The 21,652-nt window shown below is 34.5% G+C and overlaps 1 protein-coding gene across 3 annotated transcripts in view; it reads right to left on the bottom strand.

The window, feature by feature from the left end:
- Positions 1-357: 357 nt before the first annotated feature.
- CEP104 (centrosomal protein 104) overlaps positions 358-21,652 on the bottom strand; it is a 58,566-nt gene continuing 37,271 nt past the window's right edge. For 2 of the 3 annotated variants that reach the window (XM_067472816.1, XM_067472817.1), the window contains exons 11-22: positions 21,371-21,538; positions 21,115-21,288; positions 18,206-18,382; positions 16,939-17,145; positions 12,795-12,911; positions 9,777-9,813; positions 7,374-7,443; positions 6,946-7,054; positions 5,535-5,673; positions 4,027-4,094; positions 894-990; positions 358-778 (exon numbers count right to left, since the gene is read on the bottom strand). In XM_067472816.1, the coding sequence (XP_067328917.1) occupies positions 645-778; positions 894-990; positions 4,027-4,094; positions 5,535-5,673; positions 6,946-7,054; positions 7,374-7,443; positions 9,777-9,813; positions 12,795-12,911; positions 16,939-17,145; positions 18,206-18,382; positions 21,115-21,288; positions 21,371-21,538 (1,497 nt within the window). In that variant the 3' untranslated portion in view covers positions 358-644. Of the gene's footprint in view, positions 779-879; positions 991-4,026; positions 4,095-5,534; positions 5,674-6,945; positions 7,055-7,373; positions 7,444-9,776; positions 9,814-12,794; positions 12,912-16,938; positions 17,146-18,205; positions 18,383-21,114; positions 21,289-21,370; positions 21,539-21,652 lie in introns of all 3 variants that reach the window. The other variant, XM_067472818.1, reaches the window with a different exon arrangement.

Here is a 21,652-nt window from a genome sequence, read left to right as displayed (position 1 = left end):
TTTCTTTACTTATTTTTTTTTCCCTATTCAACTTGTGGTGTTAAAAGTCAGGGGATTATTCCGGTCCTGGAATGTAACGGTAATAATATAACGATGCAATAAAATAAGGCTAATAAGACTAATTTGTTCCTGCTTATCTTCCTACCTAATTGGATTTACCCATTTCTTTAAAGTGCCTTTTACTTTACTGTTTTTTTTTTGTTTTTTTTTAACTTATCTTCAATAAAAGCATTGTTTTTTTCCCCTATTCAACATGTGGTGTTTAAAGTCAGAGGATTATTCCTGTCCTGGGGTGCAACATCCTTAGAAATCTTATCTCACGTTCCAACCGCTTGCATCCAATGACCGGAAAATGGGTTTGAGAATCCAGGCGGGTGTTTTATGGTGTATTCTGTTGAAACCAGAGGACCCAAAGGGCAAGAGGAACAAGGAAGGGCTATGGCTTTGCTTGCTTCTCCCCGTGCTTTTCTGCGAGGGAGAAGGGACAAGGGAAGGTGGCTTTAAGGACCAAGCTCAACCCGGCCACACCAAAGCACCAGTGTGGACGGACGAGTGGAGAGCGGCCGGCTGGTGTTTGTGGTGTTTGCGGGGGGTACCGCTGCGGTCGCCTGCCAACGGGTTCCCGGGCGAAGAAGAGATCCACGTCATCGCTTGGCGTACGTTCTGCCAGTGTTTTTATTCAAGCCTCCTCGCGGGGTGGGGATCTTGCTTCCGACCGAGGGGGAGCGGAGCTTCGCGCCAGCCGGGCCAGAACGGTTGAGCGGTGCCGCGGGCCTGCCTGCGGGAACCGAGAGAGAGGTCGTGAGCCGAAGCCGGCGGAGGTCCCCGCCAGGCTTGGCTTGTAAACAAAGGAGCGCGACTTCAAATTGGGACTTATACCCGCTTTGCCGTACCAGCGACTGACTGTGTCGGCAGGCTCTTGTTCAAGACCTGCGTCCGCCGCAGGTTCAGCCGGCAGCCGTCTCTGCCCATCAGGTGCGTCTTCCAGGCCTGCGGGAAAGAAGAGGAATGAGGCGGGAAAGAGCGGGAGGGAAAGTAAACGGGGGCCAACAGCGCACGCAGGCGAGAAGGGCTATAATTAATGTTATTGTTTTAATCTGTTATGTATTATGCTTTTTTATTGTTGTTTATATTGTGATATTGCGGCATCGAATTGTTATTAGTATTATTATTATTATTAAACTTTATTTGTACCCTGCTAGCATCTCCTGAAGGACTCGATGCGGCTTACAAAGGCCAAGGCCTCAACACAACAACAGCAAACAATAACAATACAATACAAAGCAAAAATTAAAACATAAGCAATGACAAAAACATTACACTATTACACATTAAAAACAGGCCGGGCCAGTGATGGGTACAGGTCAAAAACTGCTGGATGTGACGGTGGTATGTTGGAATTCTGGGCAAGTGCAATGTGCAGAAGTCTTAAACTCTAATAAAGTGCTTCTGGGACGTAGTGCTGGGGGTTATCCTATTCCGGAAAGGCACATCCGAATAGCCAGGTCTTCAAGTTCTTCCTAAAGACTGCCAACGTGGGTGCTAGTCTAATGTCTTTGGGGAGGGTGTTCCAGAGTCGGGGGGCAACCACAGAGAAGGCCCTGTCCCTCGTCCCCACCAAACGAGCCTGCGACGCAGGTGGGATCGCGAGCAGGGCCTATCTGGATGAACGGAGGGAGCGGGTAGGTTCATATACGGAGATGCGATCACGCAGGTAGGCAGGTCCCAAACTGTTTAGGGCTTTGTAGGTAAGCAACTGCACCTTGAATTGGGCTCGGAAGGTAAATGGCAGCCAGTGGAGCTCCTTAAACAGGAGGGTTGACCTCTCTCTGTAAGGAGCGCCAGTTAACATCCTGGCCGCCGCCCGTTGAACCAGTTGGAATTTCCGAGCCGTTTTCAAGGGCAGCCCCACGTAGAGCGCATTGCAGTAGTCCAACCTAGAGGTGATCAAGGCATGGACCACCCCGGCCAGATAAGCCTTCGCGGTCGCAGTTGCCGCACAAGTCTTAATTGTGCAAAGGCCCTCCCGGACACTGCCGACGCCTGAGCCTCAAGCGAGAATGTAGAATCCAAACTGCGGACCTGTGGCTTCGAGGGAGTATAACCCCGTCCAGCACAGGTTGCCACCCTATACCCCGGTCAGGTTTGCGATCGACCAGAAGGACCTCTGTCTTGTCGGGATTGATCTTCAGCTTGTTCCTCCTCATCCAGATAGCCACAGTGGCCAGGCACTCGTCCAGCACCCGAGAGGCCTCCTTGGAATTAGGTGGAAATGAGTAGTAGAGTTTGTGTGTCACCTGCATAGAGGTGGCACCTAACTCCAAAACTCCGGATGACCTCTCCCAGCGGTTTCATGTAGATGTTGAAAAGCATGGGGGACAGAATGGGACCTTGTGGGACCCCACAGGTCAAAGGCCAGAGACCTGAGCAGGCGTCTCCCAGCTTCACCATCTGAGATCGTCCCTCCAGGAAGGACCAGAGCCACAACAGAACCGTGCCCCTGAGACCCATCCCAGAGAGGCGACCCAGAAGGATACCATGGTCGATGGTATCGAAAGCCGCTGAGATGTCCAAGAGAACCAGCAAGGTCACACTCCCACTGTCCAGCTCTCTACGGAGGTCATCCACCAAGGCGACCAAGGCTGTCTCGGTGCCGTGACCAGGCCTGAAACCAGACTGTGACTGATCTAGGTAGTTGATGTCATCTAGAAAACCTTGGAGCTGGGAGGCAACCACCCGCTCCAGCACCTTGCCCAAGAAAGGGAGGTTGGAGATTGGTCTGAAGTTGTTCAGCACTGTGGAGTCAAGGGAAACCTTTTTGAGGAGTGGACGAACCACCGCCTGTTTCAGTTGGGATTGTTGCCAGTGTTAGCCGCTCTGAGTCTCCCCCCTCGGAGGGGGGGGGGTAGACAAGGGCGGGGCAGAAATGTTGTAAATAAATAAATATAAACAAACATTTATTTATTTATTTATCTACGACATTTATATGCCGCCCTTCTCACTCTGAAGGGGACTCAGAGCAGCTTACAAGATATATATATATATTAGGCTTGGGTGGTTTCGTTCGTTAATTTCATAATTTGTTATTAATTCGTATTTAAATTAGCTTACGATCCAATATTGAGCCATGCTGGAATAGTGTGAGGAGTAATTAAGATTCGAAACATTTAAAAAAAAATTATTTCGTAATTATTTCGTAATTATTTCGTAATTATTTTCACATGTCTGGTGCAAGTTTTATAGTTGTTGTTTGTTTTATCACACCAACAGTCAACAACAGAGGGAGAGGGAAGCTTCAGAAGTTCCTCCTGTCCCATTTGGAGGTTTTTTTTTTAGCATATTGCGCAATCGCGTCCGCCATTAACAAATCGATTCGAAATTATACGAAATTTCGTAAATTTCGAATTTTTTTAAAGGAAAATTTCGGAATTATTTTAAAAAATGAAACGCAAGGGCCCCCTAAAAACAAAACGAGTTTAGAACCAATTTTTTTCTGTAGTTACCCAAGCCTAATATATATGTACAATAATAATAATAATAATAATAATAATAATAATCTTTATTGATACCCCGCCACCATCTCCCCAAGGGAACTCAGGGCGGCTTACAAGAAATATATACGTACAATACACACACAAAGCACAGTTGGGCGAAGAGACCTCACAGCCTCTGAGGATGCCTGCCATAGATGCAAGCAAAATATCAGGAGAGAATGCTTCTAGAACATGGCCATATTGCACACCCCTTGCAATATGCTGACTTGCAATGTCGGTCGGAGGAGCCAGAAACTGCAACATTAGATAAGGTGTTGAGCGATGTTGTCACTGTACAGTTTGGGTTTGTTATTGTATTTTTCTGGAGGTTTTTTTGTTTGTTACTTGTATACAATACAAAATGTAAACAGAAACAAAAAAGCAAGTGAAGCCAGGGGAGGGCAGTGGTGGGGAAATGAGCCCCCACGAAAAGCCAGCCGTTTCCGCACAACCGCCATGCTGACGCCCGATGGGGGTCCGGTGCCACGCCTACCTCTTCTCCCGGAGTGAAGTTCTCGTGGCACAAGGGACAGTGGTTGGCCACTTTTTCAGGTTTGGAGGCTGGGGAAAGAAAGCAGAGAGGAGAGTTTAAAAGAATGATCCAGGAGTTTCTCTAATAATTGCAATGGCTTTATGTGATTTTACCAATTCTATATTTAATTCTGTACTAATATTTATATGTATGGTTTTAGTGTTATGAGGGGCTTTGAATCTTTTTAGGTGAGGAAAGCATAATAATAATATATTTATATTAATATTATTTAATATTTATTAATAATAGTAATATTAAAATACGACTAATAATATTGAGTAGTATTTAATAATAATATGATAATATATTAATAATAATATTAATATTATTTAATATTTTTATTATTAATAATAATATTAATATTAAAAATACTAATAGTATTTAGTAGTATTTAATATTATTTAACATTTATTATTAATAATAATAATATTAAAATACTAATAATAACATTGATAACAGAATATAACACAATAACATAATATATTAATATTAATATTATTTAATATTTATTAATAATAGTAATATTAAAATACAACTAATAATATTGAGTAGTATTTAATAATAATATAATATTAATAATATTATTATTTAATATTTATTATTATTAATAATAATATTAATATTAAAAATACTAATAGTATTAGTAGTATTTAATATTATTTAATATTTATTATTATTAATATTAAAATACTAATAATAACATTGATTAGTATTTAATAACTATATATATATATATATATATAGAATTATTTAGGAGTTTCTGTGCAGCGCTTTAATAATTGCAATGGTTTTATGTGATTTTACCAATTCTGTATTTAATTCTATTCTAATGTTTATATGTATGGTTTTAGTGTTATGAGCGGCTTTGAGTCTTTTTAGGTGAGGAAAGCATAATAATAATAATAATAATAATAATAATATTAATATTATTTAATATTTATTACTAATAATAATATTAAAAATACTAATAATATTTAGTAGTATTTAATAATATAATAATAAATTATTAATATTATTTAATATTTATTAATAATAATAATAATAATAATATTTTTTAATATTTATTATTATTAATAATATTAAAAATACTAATAATATTTGGTAGTATTTAATAATAAAATAGTAATACATTATTATTATTATTATTTAATATTTAATAATAATAATAATTTTAAAATACTAATAATAACATTGATTAGTATTTAATAATATATATATATATATATATATATATATATATATATATATATATATAAATTGTTTAGGAGTTTCTGTGCAGTGGTTTAATAATTGTAATGGTTTTATGTGATTTTTCCAATTCTGTATTTAATTTTATTCCAATGTTTATATGTATGGTTTTAGTGTTATGAGTGGCTTTGAGTCTTTTTAGGTGAGGAAAGCATAATAATAATAATAATAATAATAATAATAATAATAATAATAATAATAATATGGCTGGGCCTCCTTACGGTTGCAGGCCTTGGCCTTGACGTGCCGGGGCAGTTCGTCCTTTGGGAGGGCTTCAGAGCAGCGCGGACACTTGCCGAAGCTGTCCTTCTTCTCGCACTCGGTCAGCAAGTGCTCCGTCAGGCTGGCAATTTCGACAACCTGCAGAAAGGGAAGGAGAGGAAAACCGGAGTCTGGGATCTTGTAGTACTAATAATAGTAATAATAATAACAATAATAACAATAATAAAAGACAAATAATGAGATCTCATTCTCCACGAGAAGGGGTGAGCTCCCATTGTTAGCCCCAGCTTCTGCCAACCTTGTCCGTAATGATGGCAGGAGGTTGCCTAGGAAGGAAGGAACGAAGGTAGGTAGGAAGGAAGGAAGGAAAGAAGGAAGGAATGACGAAAGGAAGGTAGGTAGGAAGAAAAGAATGAAGGAAAGAAAGGAAAAAGGAAGGAAGGAAAGAAAGGAAAGAAGAATGAATGAAGGAAGGAAGGAAGGAATGAAGGAAGAATGAAGGAAGGAAAGAACGAAGGTAGGTAAAAAGAAAGGAAGGAAGGAAAGAACGAAGGTAGGTAGGAAGGAAGGAAAGAAGGAGGGAAAGAAAGGAAGAATGAAGGAAAGAAGGAAGGAAAGAAGGAAGGAAGTTAGGTAGGAAGGAAAGAATGAAGGAAAGAAAGGAAGAATGAAGGAAAGAAAGAAAGAAAGAAAGAAGGAAAGAACGAAGGTAGGTAAAAAAGGAAGGAAGGAAGGAAAGGAGGGAAAGAAAGGAAGAATGAAGGAAAGGAGGAAGGAAAGAAGGAAGGAAGTTAGGTAGGAACGAAAGAATGAAGGAAAGAAAGGAAAAAGGAAGGAAGAAAGGAATAATGAAGGAAGGAAGGAAAGAAAGAAGGTAGGTAAAAAGGAAGGAAGGAAAGAAGGAAGGAAGTTAGGTAGGAAGGAAAGAATGAAGGAAAGAAAGGAAAAAGGAAGGAAGGAAAGGAAAGTAGGAAGGAAGGAAAGAACAAAGGTAGGTAAAAAGGAAGGAAGGAAAGAATGAAGGTAGGTAGGAAGGAAGGAAGGAAGGAAAGAAGGAGGGAAAGAAAGGAAGAATGACGGAAGGATGAATGAAGGAAGGAATGAAGAAAGGAAAGAAGGAAGGAAGGAAAGAACAAAGGAATGAAGGAAGGAAAGAAGGAAGGTAGGTAAAAAGGAAGGAAGGAAGGAACGAAGGTAGGTAGGAAGGAAAGAATGAAGTTAGGTAAGAAGGAAGGAAGGAAGGAAAGAACAAAGGAACGAAAGAACGAAGGTAGGTAAGTAGGAAGGAAGGAAGGAAAGAAGGGAGGAAGGAAAGGAAGGAGCAAAGGAAGGAAAGAACGAAGGAAGAAGGAAGGAAGGAGGTTCTTGCCTGTGCCCAGATACGGCCTGTGACCAGGGGGAGGCGCTCACCTGCTTGCAGAAGTCGCAGCGCGTGAGCATGGGGCAATGCTTCCAGTAGTGGAGGTCCAGCCCTTCCTCGGTGAAGGAGTCGTCCCGTTCCCCACAGAAGATGCAAAGGCTGGAACGGAGGAACCGGAGGAAAGGCCCTTACTTACTTGAGAAGTCTCGCTCACCTGAGGGACATCTACCTTAGCTTAGGTTGACAGCAAGCTAGGCAAATGGTCGGGAGCTTACTCCGACCCGGGCTGGCTGGGGAAATCTACCTTAGGTTAGGTTGACAGCAAGCTAGGCAAATGGTCGGGAGCTTACTCCGACCCGGGCTGGCTGGGGACATCTACCTTAGCTTAGGTTGACAGCAAGCTAGGCACATGGTCGGGAGCTTACTCCGACCCGGGCTGGCTTCAAACTCATGACCTCTTGGCAACTTGCTCACTTACTTGTCCAGGTAATTCGCGACAGAGGAATTGTCTTCCGCGGCAGCGTCGGTGGCGATTTTGAAGGTGTCGTCTTTCGGAAAGCAAAGACAAAAAAGGGTTAAACTTACGAAAAAGTACTTGACCGGGGCAACCATTCTTTTTGAGAGAGGGTCGCCACTCCAATAGTCAAACTAAAAGTTTCCAGGTTGTGTCTATTAGGCTTGGGCGATCCAGTTCGTTAATTTCGTAATTCGTTATTGATTCGTATTTAAATTAGCTTACGATCCAATATCGAGCCATGCAGGAATAGTGTGAGGAGTACTTAAGAATCGAAACAATTTTTCCAATTTTCGTAATTATTTCGTAATTATTTTCGTATGTCTGGTGCATTGTATTGTATATTATATTATATTATTATATATTATATTACTATGTTATTATATTATATTATATTATAATTGTATAATATATAAAATATAATATATATAATATAATATTATATAATATAATATAATATAATATATATAAAATAATAAATTATTATATAATAGAATATAATATATATTATATATATTATACACTAGGCTTGCGCGATCCAGTTTGTTAATTTCGTAATTCGTTATTGATTCGTATTTAAATTAGCTTACGATCCAATATCGAGCCATGCAGGAATAGTGTGAGGAGTAATTAAGAATAAAAACAATTTCTTCCAATTTTCATAATTATTTCGTAATTATTTTCGTATGCCTGGTGCATTGTATTGTATATTATATTATAATTGTATAATATATATAATATAATATATATAATATATTATATTATAATATAATATAATATAATATATATATAAAATAATAAATTATAATATAATATATATAATATATATAATATATAATATTATAATATAATATATATAAAATAATAAATTATAATATAATATAATATAATATATATAATATATAATATTATAATATAATATATAATATTATAATAATATAATATAATATATATAATATTATAATAATATAATATAATATATATAAAATAATAAATTATTATATTATATATATATATATTATAATAATATATATAATATAATAATATAATAATATTATAAGAATATAATATAATATAATATACAACAATATAATATAATATAATATAATATAATATAATATAATTAATATAATATAATAATAATATAATATAATATAATATAATATAATATAATATAATATAATATAATATAGTTGTTTTTTGTTTTTGGAGGTTTTTTTAGCATATCGTGCAATCGCATCCGCCATTAACGAATCAATTCGTAATTTACGAAATTCCGGAAATTTCGAAATTTTGAAATCTTAAATTTTGGAAGTCCTCAGAATTTCGAAACGCTAGCGCACCTTAGAAACGAAACGAGTTTAGATTTTTTCAATTTTTTTCTTGATCGCCCAAGCCTAGTGTCTATCTAAAAGGCTATGTATTCTCCCTCCGTGGGATGATTGGGGTTAGGCTGGGGTTTGTCGCCATAATAATAACAACAACAACAACAACAACAACAACAACAACAATAATAATAATAGAATTGTCCATTATGAAAGACACTGGAACCCCTGGTGGCTGAAGACTGACAGCTTGGAGGTCCGAATCCCGGGCGAGTGCGGATGAGCTCCCTCTGTCAGCTCTAGCTCCCCATGCGGGGATGTGAGAAAAGCCTCCCACAAGGATGGGGAAACATCAAAACATCCGGGCCGGAGCTCCCTGTGGCTGAAGACTGACAGGTTGGAGGTTCGAATCTGGGGCAAGCGCGGATGAGCTCCCTCGGTCAGCTCTAGCTCCCCATGCAGGGATGTGAGAAAAGCCTCCCACAAGGATGGGGAAACATCAAAACATCCGGGCCGGAGCTCCCGGTGGCTGAAGACTGACAGGTTGGAGGTTCGAATCTGGGGCGTGCGCAGATGAGCTCCCTCTGTCAGCTCTAGCTCCCCATGCGGGGATGTGAGAAAAGCCACCCACAAGGATGGCGAAACATCAAAACATCCGGGCCGGAGCTCCCTGTGGCTGAAGACTGACAGGTTGGAGGTTCGAATCCCGGGCGAGCGCAGATGAGCTCCCTCTGTCAGCTCTAGCTCCCCATGCGGGGACGTGAGAAAAGCCTCCCACAAGGATGGCGAAACATCAAAACATCCGGGCCGGAGCTCCTGGTGGCTGAAGACTGACAGGTTGGAGGTTCGAATCTGGGGCGTGCGCTGATGAGCTCCCTCTGTCAGCTCTAGCTCCCTATGCGGGGACGTGAGAGAAGCCTCCCACAAGGATGGCGAAACATCAAAACATCCTTGCAGACGGCCAATCCTCTCACACCGGAAGCGACTTGCAGTTTCTCAAGTCGCTCCCAACACACACAAACACACACATTAAAATCCCCACCTGGATGCTTTGTTTTCTGAAAATCCGTCTCTTTCTCCTAAAAGAAAAGGAAAAGTCGAAGTATTAGGTTTAATTAACGTAATGATCTTGAATAAGCAGTTAAGACGTCGTTATTGCATTGTATTGCATTAAAAAAACCCTAAAAACAACAAAAAAACAAACAAAAACAAAAAAATGGGGAAAAAAATCAAAAAATAATATATAATTATTATATTGAATTATTATTAGTTTTATATTGTATTGCGTTATATTATTATCAACACTATATTTATCGTGTCAGGAGCGAACCAAATAATTGTATTGCATTAAAAAAAAACCCTAAAAACAACAAAAAAAATGGGAAAAAAACAAAAAAATGGGGAAAAAAACAAAAACAAAAAATAACAATATATAATTATTATATTGAATTATTATTAGTTTTATATTGTATTACGTTATATTATTAACACTATATTTATCGTGTCAGGAGCGAACCAAACAATTGTGTTGCATTAAAAAAAACACCACAAAATGACAAAAAAACCAAACAAAAACAAAAAAAATTGGGGAAAAAATAAAAAAATAACAATATATAATTATTATATTGAATTATTATTAGTTTTGTATTGTATTACATTATATTATTATCAACACTATATCTATCGTGTCAGGAGCAAACTAAACAATTGTATTGCATTAAAAAAAACCTAAAAAAAAAACCAAACAAAAACAAAAAAAATTGGGGAAAAAAACCAAAAAATAACAATATATAATTATTATATTGAATTATTATTAGTTTTATATTGTACTACATTATATTATTATCAACACTATATTTATCGTGTCAGGAGTGAACCGAATAATTGTATTGCATTAAAAAAGAAAACCCTAAAAACAACAAAAAAATGGGGAAAAAAACCAAAAAATAACAATATATAATTATTATATTGAATTATTATTAGTTTTATATTGTATTACGTTATATTATTAACACTATATTTATCGTGTCAGGAGCGAACCAAACAATTGTGTTGCATTAAAAAAAACACCACAAAATGACAAAAAAACCAAACAAAAACAAAAAAAATTGGGGAAAAAAACCAAAAAATAACAATATATAATTATTATATTGAATTATCATTAGTTTTATATTATATTACATTATATTATTATCAACACTATATTTGTCGTGTCAGGAGCGAACCGAATAATTGTATTGCGTTAAAAAAAAACCCTAAAAACAACAAAAAAATGGGGAAAAAACAAAAAAATAATATATAATTATTATATTGAATTATTATTAGTTTTGTATTGTATTACGTTATATTATTATCAACACTATATTTGTCGTGTCAGGAGCGAACCAAATAATTGTATTGCGTTAAAAAACCCATAAAAAACATAAAAAAAATCAAACAAAAACAAAAAAAATTGGGGAAAAAAACTAAAACAAAAAAATAACAAAAACGACGTTGCCCAGAGGACATTGCCTGGATGTTTTGATGTTTGACCATCCTCGTGGGAGGCTTTTCTCATGTCCCCGCCTGGGGAGCTGGAGCTGACAGAGGGAGCTCATCCGCGCTCTCCCCGGATTCAAACCTCTGACCCATCGTGCCACCAGGCAATTAAAACCAGCCAAAGGCCTGCCTAAATAGGCATTGGACTGACTATAAAAACATCGCAAGTGCTGAACCTGACTCAGCGCATAGAAGATGGCTTTGAAAGGCAGCAGATCACAGGAGCTGTCTTCATAGACTTGTCAGCAGCCTATGAGACTGTGAACCACCGCCTCCTCCTGAGAAAAATGTATAGTATCACAAAGGACGACCACCTCACCCGCCTCATAGGAAACCTGCTACAAAACAGGAGCTTCTTTGTTGAGTTCCAGGGCCAGAGAAGCAGATGGCGGAAACAGAAGAGCGGCCTGCCTCAGGGGAGCGTGCTTGCTCCATCCATGTTCAACATCTACACAAATGACCAGCCACTGCCAGAAGGGACAGAGAGCTTCATCTATGCTGATGATCGTGCCATCACCGCTCAAGCAGGGAGCTTTGAGATGGTAGAACAGAAGCTTTCCGAAGGTCTAGGTGCTCTTACTGCCTATTACAGGGAAAACCAGCTGATCCCTAATCCATCTAAAACACAGACATGTGCCTTTCATCTCAAGAACAGAGAAGCATCCCGAGCTCTGAGGATGACCTGGGAAGGAATCCCACTGGAGTATTGCAGCGCACCCAAGTACCTGGGAGTCGCTCTGACCTACAAGAAGCACTGCCTGAACATCAAGCAAAAAGTGGGCGCTAGAAACATCATACGAAAGTTTACTGGCACAACCTGGGGATCACAACCAGACACAGTGACGACATCTGCCCTTGCTCTATGCTACTCTGCTGCTGAGTATGCATGCCCAGTGTGAAACACATCTCACCACACTAAAACAGTGGATGTGGCTCTTAATGAGACATGCCGTATTATCACGGGGCGTCTGCGCCCTACACCACTGGAGAAATTACACTGCTTAGCCGGTATCACATCACCTGACATCCACTGGGAAGTAGCAGCCAATAGTAAAAGGACCAAGGCAGAGACATCTCCAGCTCATCCCCTGTTTGGGTATCAGCCAGCACGTCAACGACTTAAATCAAGACATAGTTTTCTTAGATCTACAGAGACACTCGCTGGAACACCTCAGCAAGCAAGAGTCCAAAAGTGGCAGGCTCAAACCCAGCACCTCAATCCGTGGGTCATACCAGATGAGAGACTCCCCCCTGGGCACACAGAGGACTGGGCGACTTGGAAGGCGCTGAACAGACTGTGCTCTGGCACCACGAGATGCAGGGCCAACCTTCAGAAATGGGGCCACAAAGTGGAATCCTCAACATGCGAGTGCGGAGAAGAGCCAACCACTGACCACCTGCTGCAATGCACCCTGAGCCCTGCCACATGCACAAGGGAGGACCTCCTTGCGGCAACACCAGAGGCGATATTATTATAGATATTAGAATAATAAGAGAGGTGGCCTTGGGTCACGCGACCCACCTTTGCCGCTTGAGCTTCTGTCTGCATCTCCTTCAGGGCCGCCAGCTGACCTTGCAAAACTTTGATTTCGTCCTTCTTTTGCTTCTCGGCTTCTTCGGCGGCCATCTTCTTCTGGGTCTGTCCAAGGAGAGAGACACACACGTACGCAAAAATATATAAAGTAAAATATATAATTCTAATATTGTATAATTATTAAGTTTTATATTGTATTATAATAATTATAATATTACTAGCTTGAGGTAATGGAGGTTTTGTATTCCAAGTTTGGTATTGATCAGTCATTGGATGAGGGTCACAGTGGTTTCAGTAATTGAGTGACAGTACTGCAAGTCCCATCATCCATGGTCCACCCTCCTCCAAACTGCAGCAGGATGTAGAGTGGGTCATGGGGGCTTTGTGTGCCAAGTTTGGTCTTGATCAGTCATTGGATGAGGGTCGCAGTGGTTTCAGTAAGTGAGTCACGGTACTGCAAGTCCCATCATCCATGGTCCACCCTCCTCCAAACTGCAGCAGGATATAGAGTGGGTCATGGGGGCTCTGTGTGCCAAGTTTGGTCTTGATCAGTCATTGGATGAGGTTCACAGTGGTTTCAGTAATTGAGTGAAGGTACTGCAAGTCCCATCATCCATGGTCCACCCTCCTCCAAACTGCAGCAGGATATAGAGTGGGTCATGGGGGCTCTGTGTGCCAAGTTTGGTCTTGATCGGTCATTGGATGAGGGTCACAGTGGTTTCAGTAAGTGAGTGAAGGTACTGCAAGTCCCATCATTCATGGTCCACCCTCCTCCAAACTGCAGCAGGATGTAGAGTGGGTCATGGGGGCTCTGTGTGCCAAGTTTGGCCTTGATCAGTCATTGGATGAGGGTCGGAGTGGTTTCAGTAAGTGAGTGAAGGTACTGCAAGTCCCATCATCCATGGTCCACCCTCCTCCAATCTGGAGCAGGATATAGAGTGGCTCATGGGGGCTCTGTGTGCCAAGTTTGGTCTTGATCAGTCATTGGATGAGGGTCGCAGTGGTTTCAGTAATTGAGTGAAGGTACTGCAAGTCCCATCATCCATGGTCCACCCTCCTCCAAACTGCAGCAGGAAGTAGAGTGGGTCATGGGGGCTCTGTGTGCCAAGTTTGGTCTTGATCAGTCATTGGATGAGGGTCGGAGTGGTTTCAGTAAGTGAGTACCTTTTCCCTCTGCTACCTTGGAATGCTGAGGCTAGCCAATCAGAGACCATATGCAAATTGTACCACAGTGGCAGCCAATCAGAAAGCTGCCACATACACCTCCCATCCTTCCTCCGCATACAAACACTGACTTTTATTATATACCTAGATTATCAATATTATATGTGTTTACAATCTATTATATTATTAGCACAACACAATATTCGTAATATAATATTATTAATAGTTTTATATTGTATTATATTATACTAATTATATTATTATTAACACTATTATATGTGTATACATTATTATATTATTATAATATCAATATTATATGTGTATACAATATATTATTATTATTAGCATAGCACAATATTAATATTATATACTACATTGAACTATACCACTATATTATATGTTTATACATTATATTATTATATTATACTAATATTATCAATATTATATGTGTATACAATATGTTATTATTATTATTAGCACAGCACAATATTAATATTATATACTACATTGAACTATACCACTATATTAAATGTGTATACAATATATTATATTATTATAATATTATCAATATTATATGTGTTTACATTATATTATTATTATTAGCACAGCACAATATTCGTTTTATATATTACTATAATGTAATATTATTAGTAATATTACATGTAATATAAAATATAAAATTATTATATTGAATTATTATTAGTTCTATATTGTGTTACATTATAATAAATTACAATATATTATATTATTATACTAATTATATTATTACTAACACTATTATATGTGTATACAATATATTATTATTATTAGCACAGCACAATATTAATATTATATATTTATATTATTATATTATACTAATTATATTATTATTAACACTTATATGTGTATACAATATATTATTATTATTAGCACAGCACAATATTAATATTATATATTTATATTATTATTATATTATACTAATTATATTATTATTAACACTATTATATGTGTATACAATATATTATTATATTATTATATTATCAATATTATATGAGTATACAATATATTATTATTATTAGCATAGCACAATATTAATATTATATATTTATATTATTATATTATACTAATTATACTAATTATATTATTATTAACACTATTATATGTGTATACAATATATTATTATATTATTATAATATTATCGATATTATATGTGTATACAATATATTATTATTAGCACAGCACAATATTAATATTATATATTATATATTTATATTATTATTATATTATACTAATTATATTATTATTAACACTATTATATGTGTATACAATATATTATTATATTATTATATTATCAATATTATATGTGTATACAATATATTATTATTATTATTATTAGCACAGCACAATATTAATATTATATATTTATATTATTATATTATACTAATTATATTATTATTAACACTATTATATGTGTATACAATGTATTATATTATTATAATATTTTCAAGATAATATGTGTATACAATATATTATTATTATTAGCACAGCACAATATTAATATTATATATTATATATTTATATTATTATTATATTATACTAATTATATTATTAACACTATTATATGTGTATACAATACATTATTATTATTAGCACAGCACAATATTAATATTATATATTTATATTATTATATTATACTATTTATATTATTATTACTATTATATGTGTATACAATGTATTATATTATTATATTATTATAATATTTTCAATATTATATGTGTATACAATATATTATTATTAGCACACCACAATATTAATATTGTATATTATATATTTATATTATTATATTATATTAATTATATTATTATTAACACTATTATATGTGTATACAATGTATTATATTATTATATTATTATAATATTATCAATATAATATGTGTATACAATATATTATTATTATTAGAACAGCACAATATTAATATTGTATATTATATATTTATATTATTATATTATATTAATTATATTATTATTAACACTATTATATGTGTATACAATATATTATTATATTATCAATATTATATGTGTATACAATATATTATTATTATTAGCACAGCACAATATTAATATTATATATTTATATTATTATATTATATTAATTATATTATTATTAACACTATTATATGTGTATACAATGTATTATATTATTATATTATTATAATATTATCGATATTATATGTGTATACAATATATTATTATTATTAGAACAGCACAATATTAATATTGTATATTATATATTTATATTATTATTATATTATACAAATTATATTATTATTAACACTATTATATGTGTATACAATGTATTATATTATTATATTATTATCAATATAATATGTGCATACAATATATTATTATTATTATTATTAGAACAGCACAACATTAATATTATATATTATATTGAACTATACCACTATACTGTAATATTGTTAGTACTGGTAAATGTGAAATGAGATATATAATTCTTATATTGTGTTATTATTAGTATTATATTGTATTACATTATAATACGATTACTAATATTATATGTGTAAACAATACATTATATTGTTATGATATTATAACAATTATATTATTATTATTATCAATATTATTACCAATATTATATGTGTACACAATATATTATATAGTTATATTATAACAATTATATTATTATTATCAATATTATTATCAATATATTATTATTATCAATATTATATGTGTACACAATATATTATATTATTAGCACAGCACATCAGTAATATATTAGCACTATAACATATTAATATATAAGCCTTGTATTATTATATAAGCCTTAAAAACCAGGCGTTTGTAAGTCGGGGACTACCTACATATATCTATATATCTATATAGATATATGTAGGTAGTCCCCGACTTACAGACATAGAGGAAACGAGCCAAGAGAAGGAATGATTAAATGGAAACGCTGGGATTCTGACCCTCATTTCGGATTCCGTGAGCCTGCCGTCGATTTTGGCGAACCCGTCGAAAAGTGTCTTGTAGAGGACGTTCTTCCGGGTGTTGGCGTCGTCGGGCGGGAGGTAATCCAGGACGGCCAACCGGTGCTGGCGGTAGAGGTCCAAGATGATCCGGAGGGCCGTCTCCCGGACCTCATAGACCCGGTGCTCCAGAGCGCCTGTGGCAAACTGAGAGCAAAGGCAAAGGCTTTCATGGTTGGTCAGAGGAGCCAGAAACTGCAACGTTAGATAAGGAGTTCAGCAAAGAGACCTCACAACCTCTGAGGATGCCTGCCACAGATGCAGGCGAAATTTCAGGAGGGAATGCTTCTGGAACATGGCCATGTTGCACTCCCCTTGCAAAGTGCAGGGCTTCAAGGTCGGTCAGAGGAGCCAGAAACTGCAACATTAGATAAGGAGTTGGGAGAGAATGCTTCTGGAACATGGCCATATTGCACTCCCCTTGCAATATGCTGACTTGCAAAGTGCAGGGCTACAAAATCAGTCAGAGGAGCCAGAAACTGCAATGTTAGAAAAGGAGTTGGTCGAAACAACCTCACAACCTCTGAGGATGCCTGCCATCAGGAGAGAATGCTTCTGGAACATGGCCATATTGCACACCCTTGCAATATGCTGACTTGCAAAGTGCAGAGCTTCAAGGTCGGTTAGAGGACCCAGAAACTGCAACATTAGATAAGGAGTTGGGCGAAGCAACCTCACAACCTCTGAGGATGTCTGCCATCAGGAGAGAATGCTTCTGGAATATGGCCATATTGCATCTCCCTTGCAATATGATGACTTGCAAAGTGCAGGACTACAAGGTCAGTCAGAGGAGCCAGAAACTGCAACATTAGATAAGGAGTTGGGCGAAGAGACCTTACAACCTTTGAGGATGCCTGCTATAGATGCAGGCTAAAGTCAGGAGAGAATGCTTCTGGCCATATTCCACACCTCTTGAAATATGCTGACTTGCAAAGTGCAGGGCTTCAAGGTCAGTTAGAGGAGCCAGAAACTGCAACATTAGATAAGGAGTTGGGGACAAAATACAAAATTTGTGAAGACAAAATACAAAATTTGTGAATTTGTGATAAGGAGTTGGGCAAACTTGTGCTCTACGTCTTGTGCTCTGGCTAACGGGCATGGGCAAACTTTGGCCCTCCCTTCAAGTGTTTTGGACTTCAACTCCCACAATTCCTACCAGCCTGGGGCCAAAGATGGCAGGAGGAGAGCGACCCGCAGGGCCCCTTACCCTCATGACGCTGTCGACGGTGAAGCCAGTGTTGTCGGTCCCGAGATCCCTGAGTAGGCGCTCCACCAGCTCCACCTGGCTCATGGAGAGGTGCGTGGAAGCGTTTGGCTTCAGGGGCTGCACCAGGTGGGCCGGGATGATCTGGAGGGGCCGCACTTCATTGCAGAGGGCCATCTCCTGGGAAGAGAAAGATCACGCACACATGGCTCCAACTGAACAGCAAGCTGTCCCTCCGGTAAATCACCAGTTATGAGATCTATCAACCGAGAGGTTGCAAGTTCGAAGCCCCGGGTTGGCGTAAGCTTCCGACTGTCAGCCCAGCTTATTGTTGACCTAGGAAGTCTGAAAACAGCTTTGGCATTGAATGCTTGCCATGTTATGTGTACTGCGATCTGTGCTGAATCTCCTTTTGGGGTGAGAAGGGCGGAATATAAATAAAGTGTTGTTGTTGCTATTATTATTATTATTATTATATTTACATTATTTTATTCTATTATTATTATATGTATTATTTTACTCTATTATTACATTTATTATTTTAATCTATTTATTATTATTACTTTTATTATTCTATTGTAGTCATTATTATTATTACATTTATTATTTTACTCTAGTCATTATCATCATTATTTTTACTATTATTATTATTATTACATGTATTATTTTACTCTATTATTATTATATTTACATTATTTTACCTCTATTATTATATTTACATTATTTTACCTCTATTATTATATTTATTATTTTACTCTATTTAATATCATGTTTACATTATTTTACTCTATTTATTATTATAATTATATTTACATTATTTTATTCTATTATTATTACACTTATTATTTTACTCTATTTATTATTATTACATTTATTATTCTACTCTACTCATTATTATTATAACATTTATTATTGTATTATTACATGTATTATTTTACTCTATTATTATATTTACATTATTTTACTCTGTTATTATTACATTTATTATTCTCCTCTATTTATTATTATTATTTCTTTTATTATTTTGCTTATTATTATTTTACACTAGTTATTATTATTATTATTACATGATTTTACTATTATTATATTTACATTATTTTATTCTATTATTACATTTATTATTTTACTCTATTATTATTCTTACATTTATTATTTTGTTTATTATTATTTATTTATTTTACTCTATTATTATATTTACATTATTTTACTCTATTATTATTTCATTTACTATTTTAATCTATTTATTATTAGTATTACATTTATCATTTTGCTTATTATTATTTATTATTTTACTCCATTTATTATTACATGTATTATTTTACTCTATTATTATTATTATTACATTATTTTACTCTATTATTATTACATTTATTATATTACCCTATTTATTATTGCATTCATTATTTTACTCTATTTATTATTATTATTACATTATTTTACTCTATTACATTGATTATTTTACTCTATTATTATTCTTACATTTATTATTTTGTTTATTATTATTATTATTACATTTATTATTTTGTTTATTATTATTATTTATTATTTTACTCTATTATTATTATTACATTATTTTACTCTATTATTATATTTACATTATTTTACTCTATTATTATTACATTTATTATTTTACTCTAGTCATTATTATTATTGCATGTAATATCTTTATTATTATTATATTTACATTATTTTACTCTATTATTATTACATTTACTATTTTAATCTATTTATTATTAGTATTACATTTATTATTTTGCTTATTATTTATTATTATTTTACTCTATTATTACATGTATTATTTTACTCTATTATTATTATATTTACATTATTTGACTCTATTATTATTACATTTGTTATATTACTCTATTTATTATTACATTTATTATTTTACTCTATTTATTATTATTATTATTACATTATTTTACTCTATTACATTTATTATTTTGTTTATTATTATTATTATTATTATTTATTTTACTCTATTATTATTATTACATCATTTTACTCTATTTATTATTATTATATTTACATTATTATTATTATTATTATTTATTTATTTTACTCTATTATTATTATTACATCATTTTACTCTATTTATTATTATTATATTTACATTATTTTACTCTATTATTATTACATTTACTATTTTAATCTATTTATTATTAGTATTACATTTATTATTTTGCTTATTATTTATTATTTTACTCTATTATTACATGTATTATTTTACTCTATTTATTATTATTATTACATTATTTTACTCTATTACATTGATTATTTTACTCTATTATTATTCTTACATTTATTATTTTGTTTATTATTATTATTATTACATTATTTTACTCTATTATTATTACATTTATTATTTTACTCTATTATTATTACATTTATTATATTACTCTATTATTATTACATTTAATATTTTACTCTATTATTATACATTATTTATTATTTTTTTTACATTATTTTACTCTATTTATTATTATATTTATTATTTTACTCTATTATTATTACATTTATTATTTTACTCTATTATTATTACATTTATTATATTACTCTATTATTATTACATTTAATATTTTACTCTATTATTATACATTATTTATTATTTTTTTTACATTATTTTACTCTATTTATTATTATATTTATTATTTTACTCTATTATTATTACATTTATTATTTTACTCTATTATTATTACATTTATTATTTTACTCTATTATTATTACATTTATTATATTACTCTATTTATTATTATTACATTTAATATTTTACTCTATTTATTATTATAAATTATTTATTATTATTATTATATGTACATTATTTTACTCTATTATTATTATATTTACATTATTTTACTCTATTATTATTACACTTATTATTTTACTCTATTTACCTCTCCAGGCCGACCTACCTGGATGAAGTTGGCCGCGGCCACGCGGAGGCGGGCGGAGGAGTCTCCGGTCCTGGAGAGCAGGTTGGGGAAGGTCCTCTCCACGCAGTGGCTGGTCTCCTGCCTCCCAAGCTTATGCCTGGGGATGAACTGGGTGATGATCATTTTGAGGAGCTTCAAGGAAGCTTGGAAGACCTGCAACAAAGGAGCATCAAATAGAGCCTGCAGCGGGGAAAGAGGCGATTCCTGCTCCGCTCGGGGTTGGACCCTCACTCACCGAGGAGACGATGTCTTTGATGGCTCTCACGATGAGAAAGATGGCACCCCGGAGCAGGCTCTTCAGGTCCTCCTTTGGTGTGCTTGGAGACACTTCCGTCATCTTTTTGTAGATCGCCAGCAAGGAGTCTTCACGATAGGACCATGTTTTGGAGTAGGCCCCAGCAACCTGACCCCAAACAAAGGCACGGCGGGATGTCAACAGATGTCAATTGGGAGAGAAACCAACGCCGACGGTGCAACACTCACAAAAGACCAAATTCTCAGTGGTTGTTGGAGTTCA

The sequence above is a fragment of the Anolis sagrei genome, chromosome 13, assembly GCF_037176765.1.
Source record: "Anolis sagrei isolate rAnoSag1 chromosome 13, rAnoSag1.mat, whole genome shotgun sequence".
In the NCBI taxonomy this organism is placed as follows: domain Eukaryota; kingdom Metazoa; phylum Chordata; class Lepidosauria; order Squamata; family Dactyloidae; genus Anolis; species Anolis sagrei.
The sequence above is the reverse complement of the archived record's forward strand: the minus strand, read 5'-3'. Positions and strand labels throughout refer to the sequence as shown.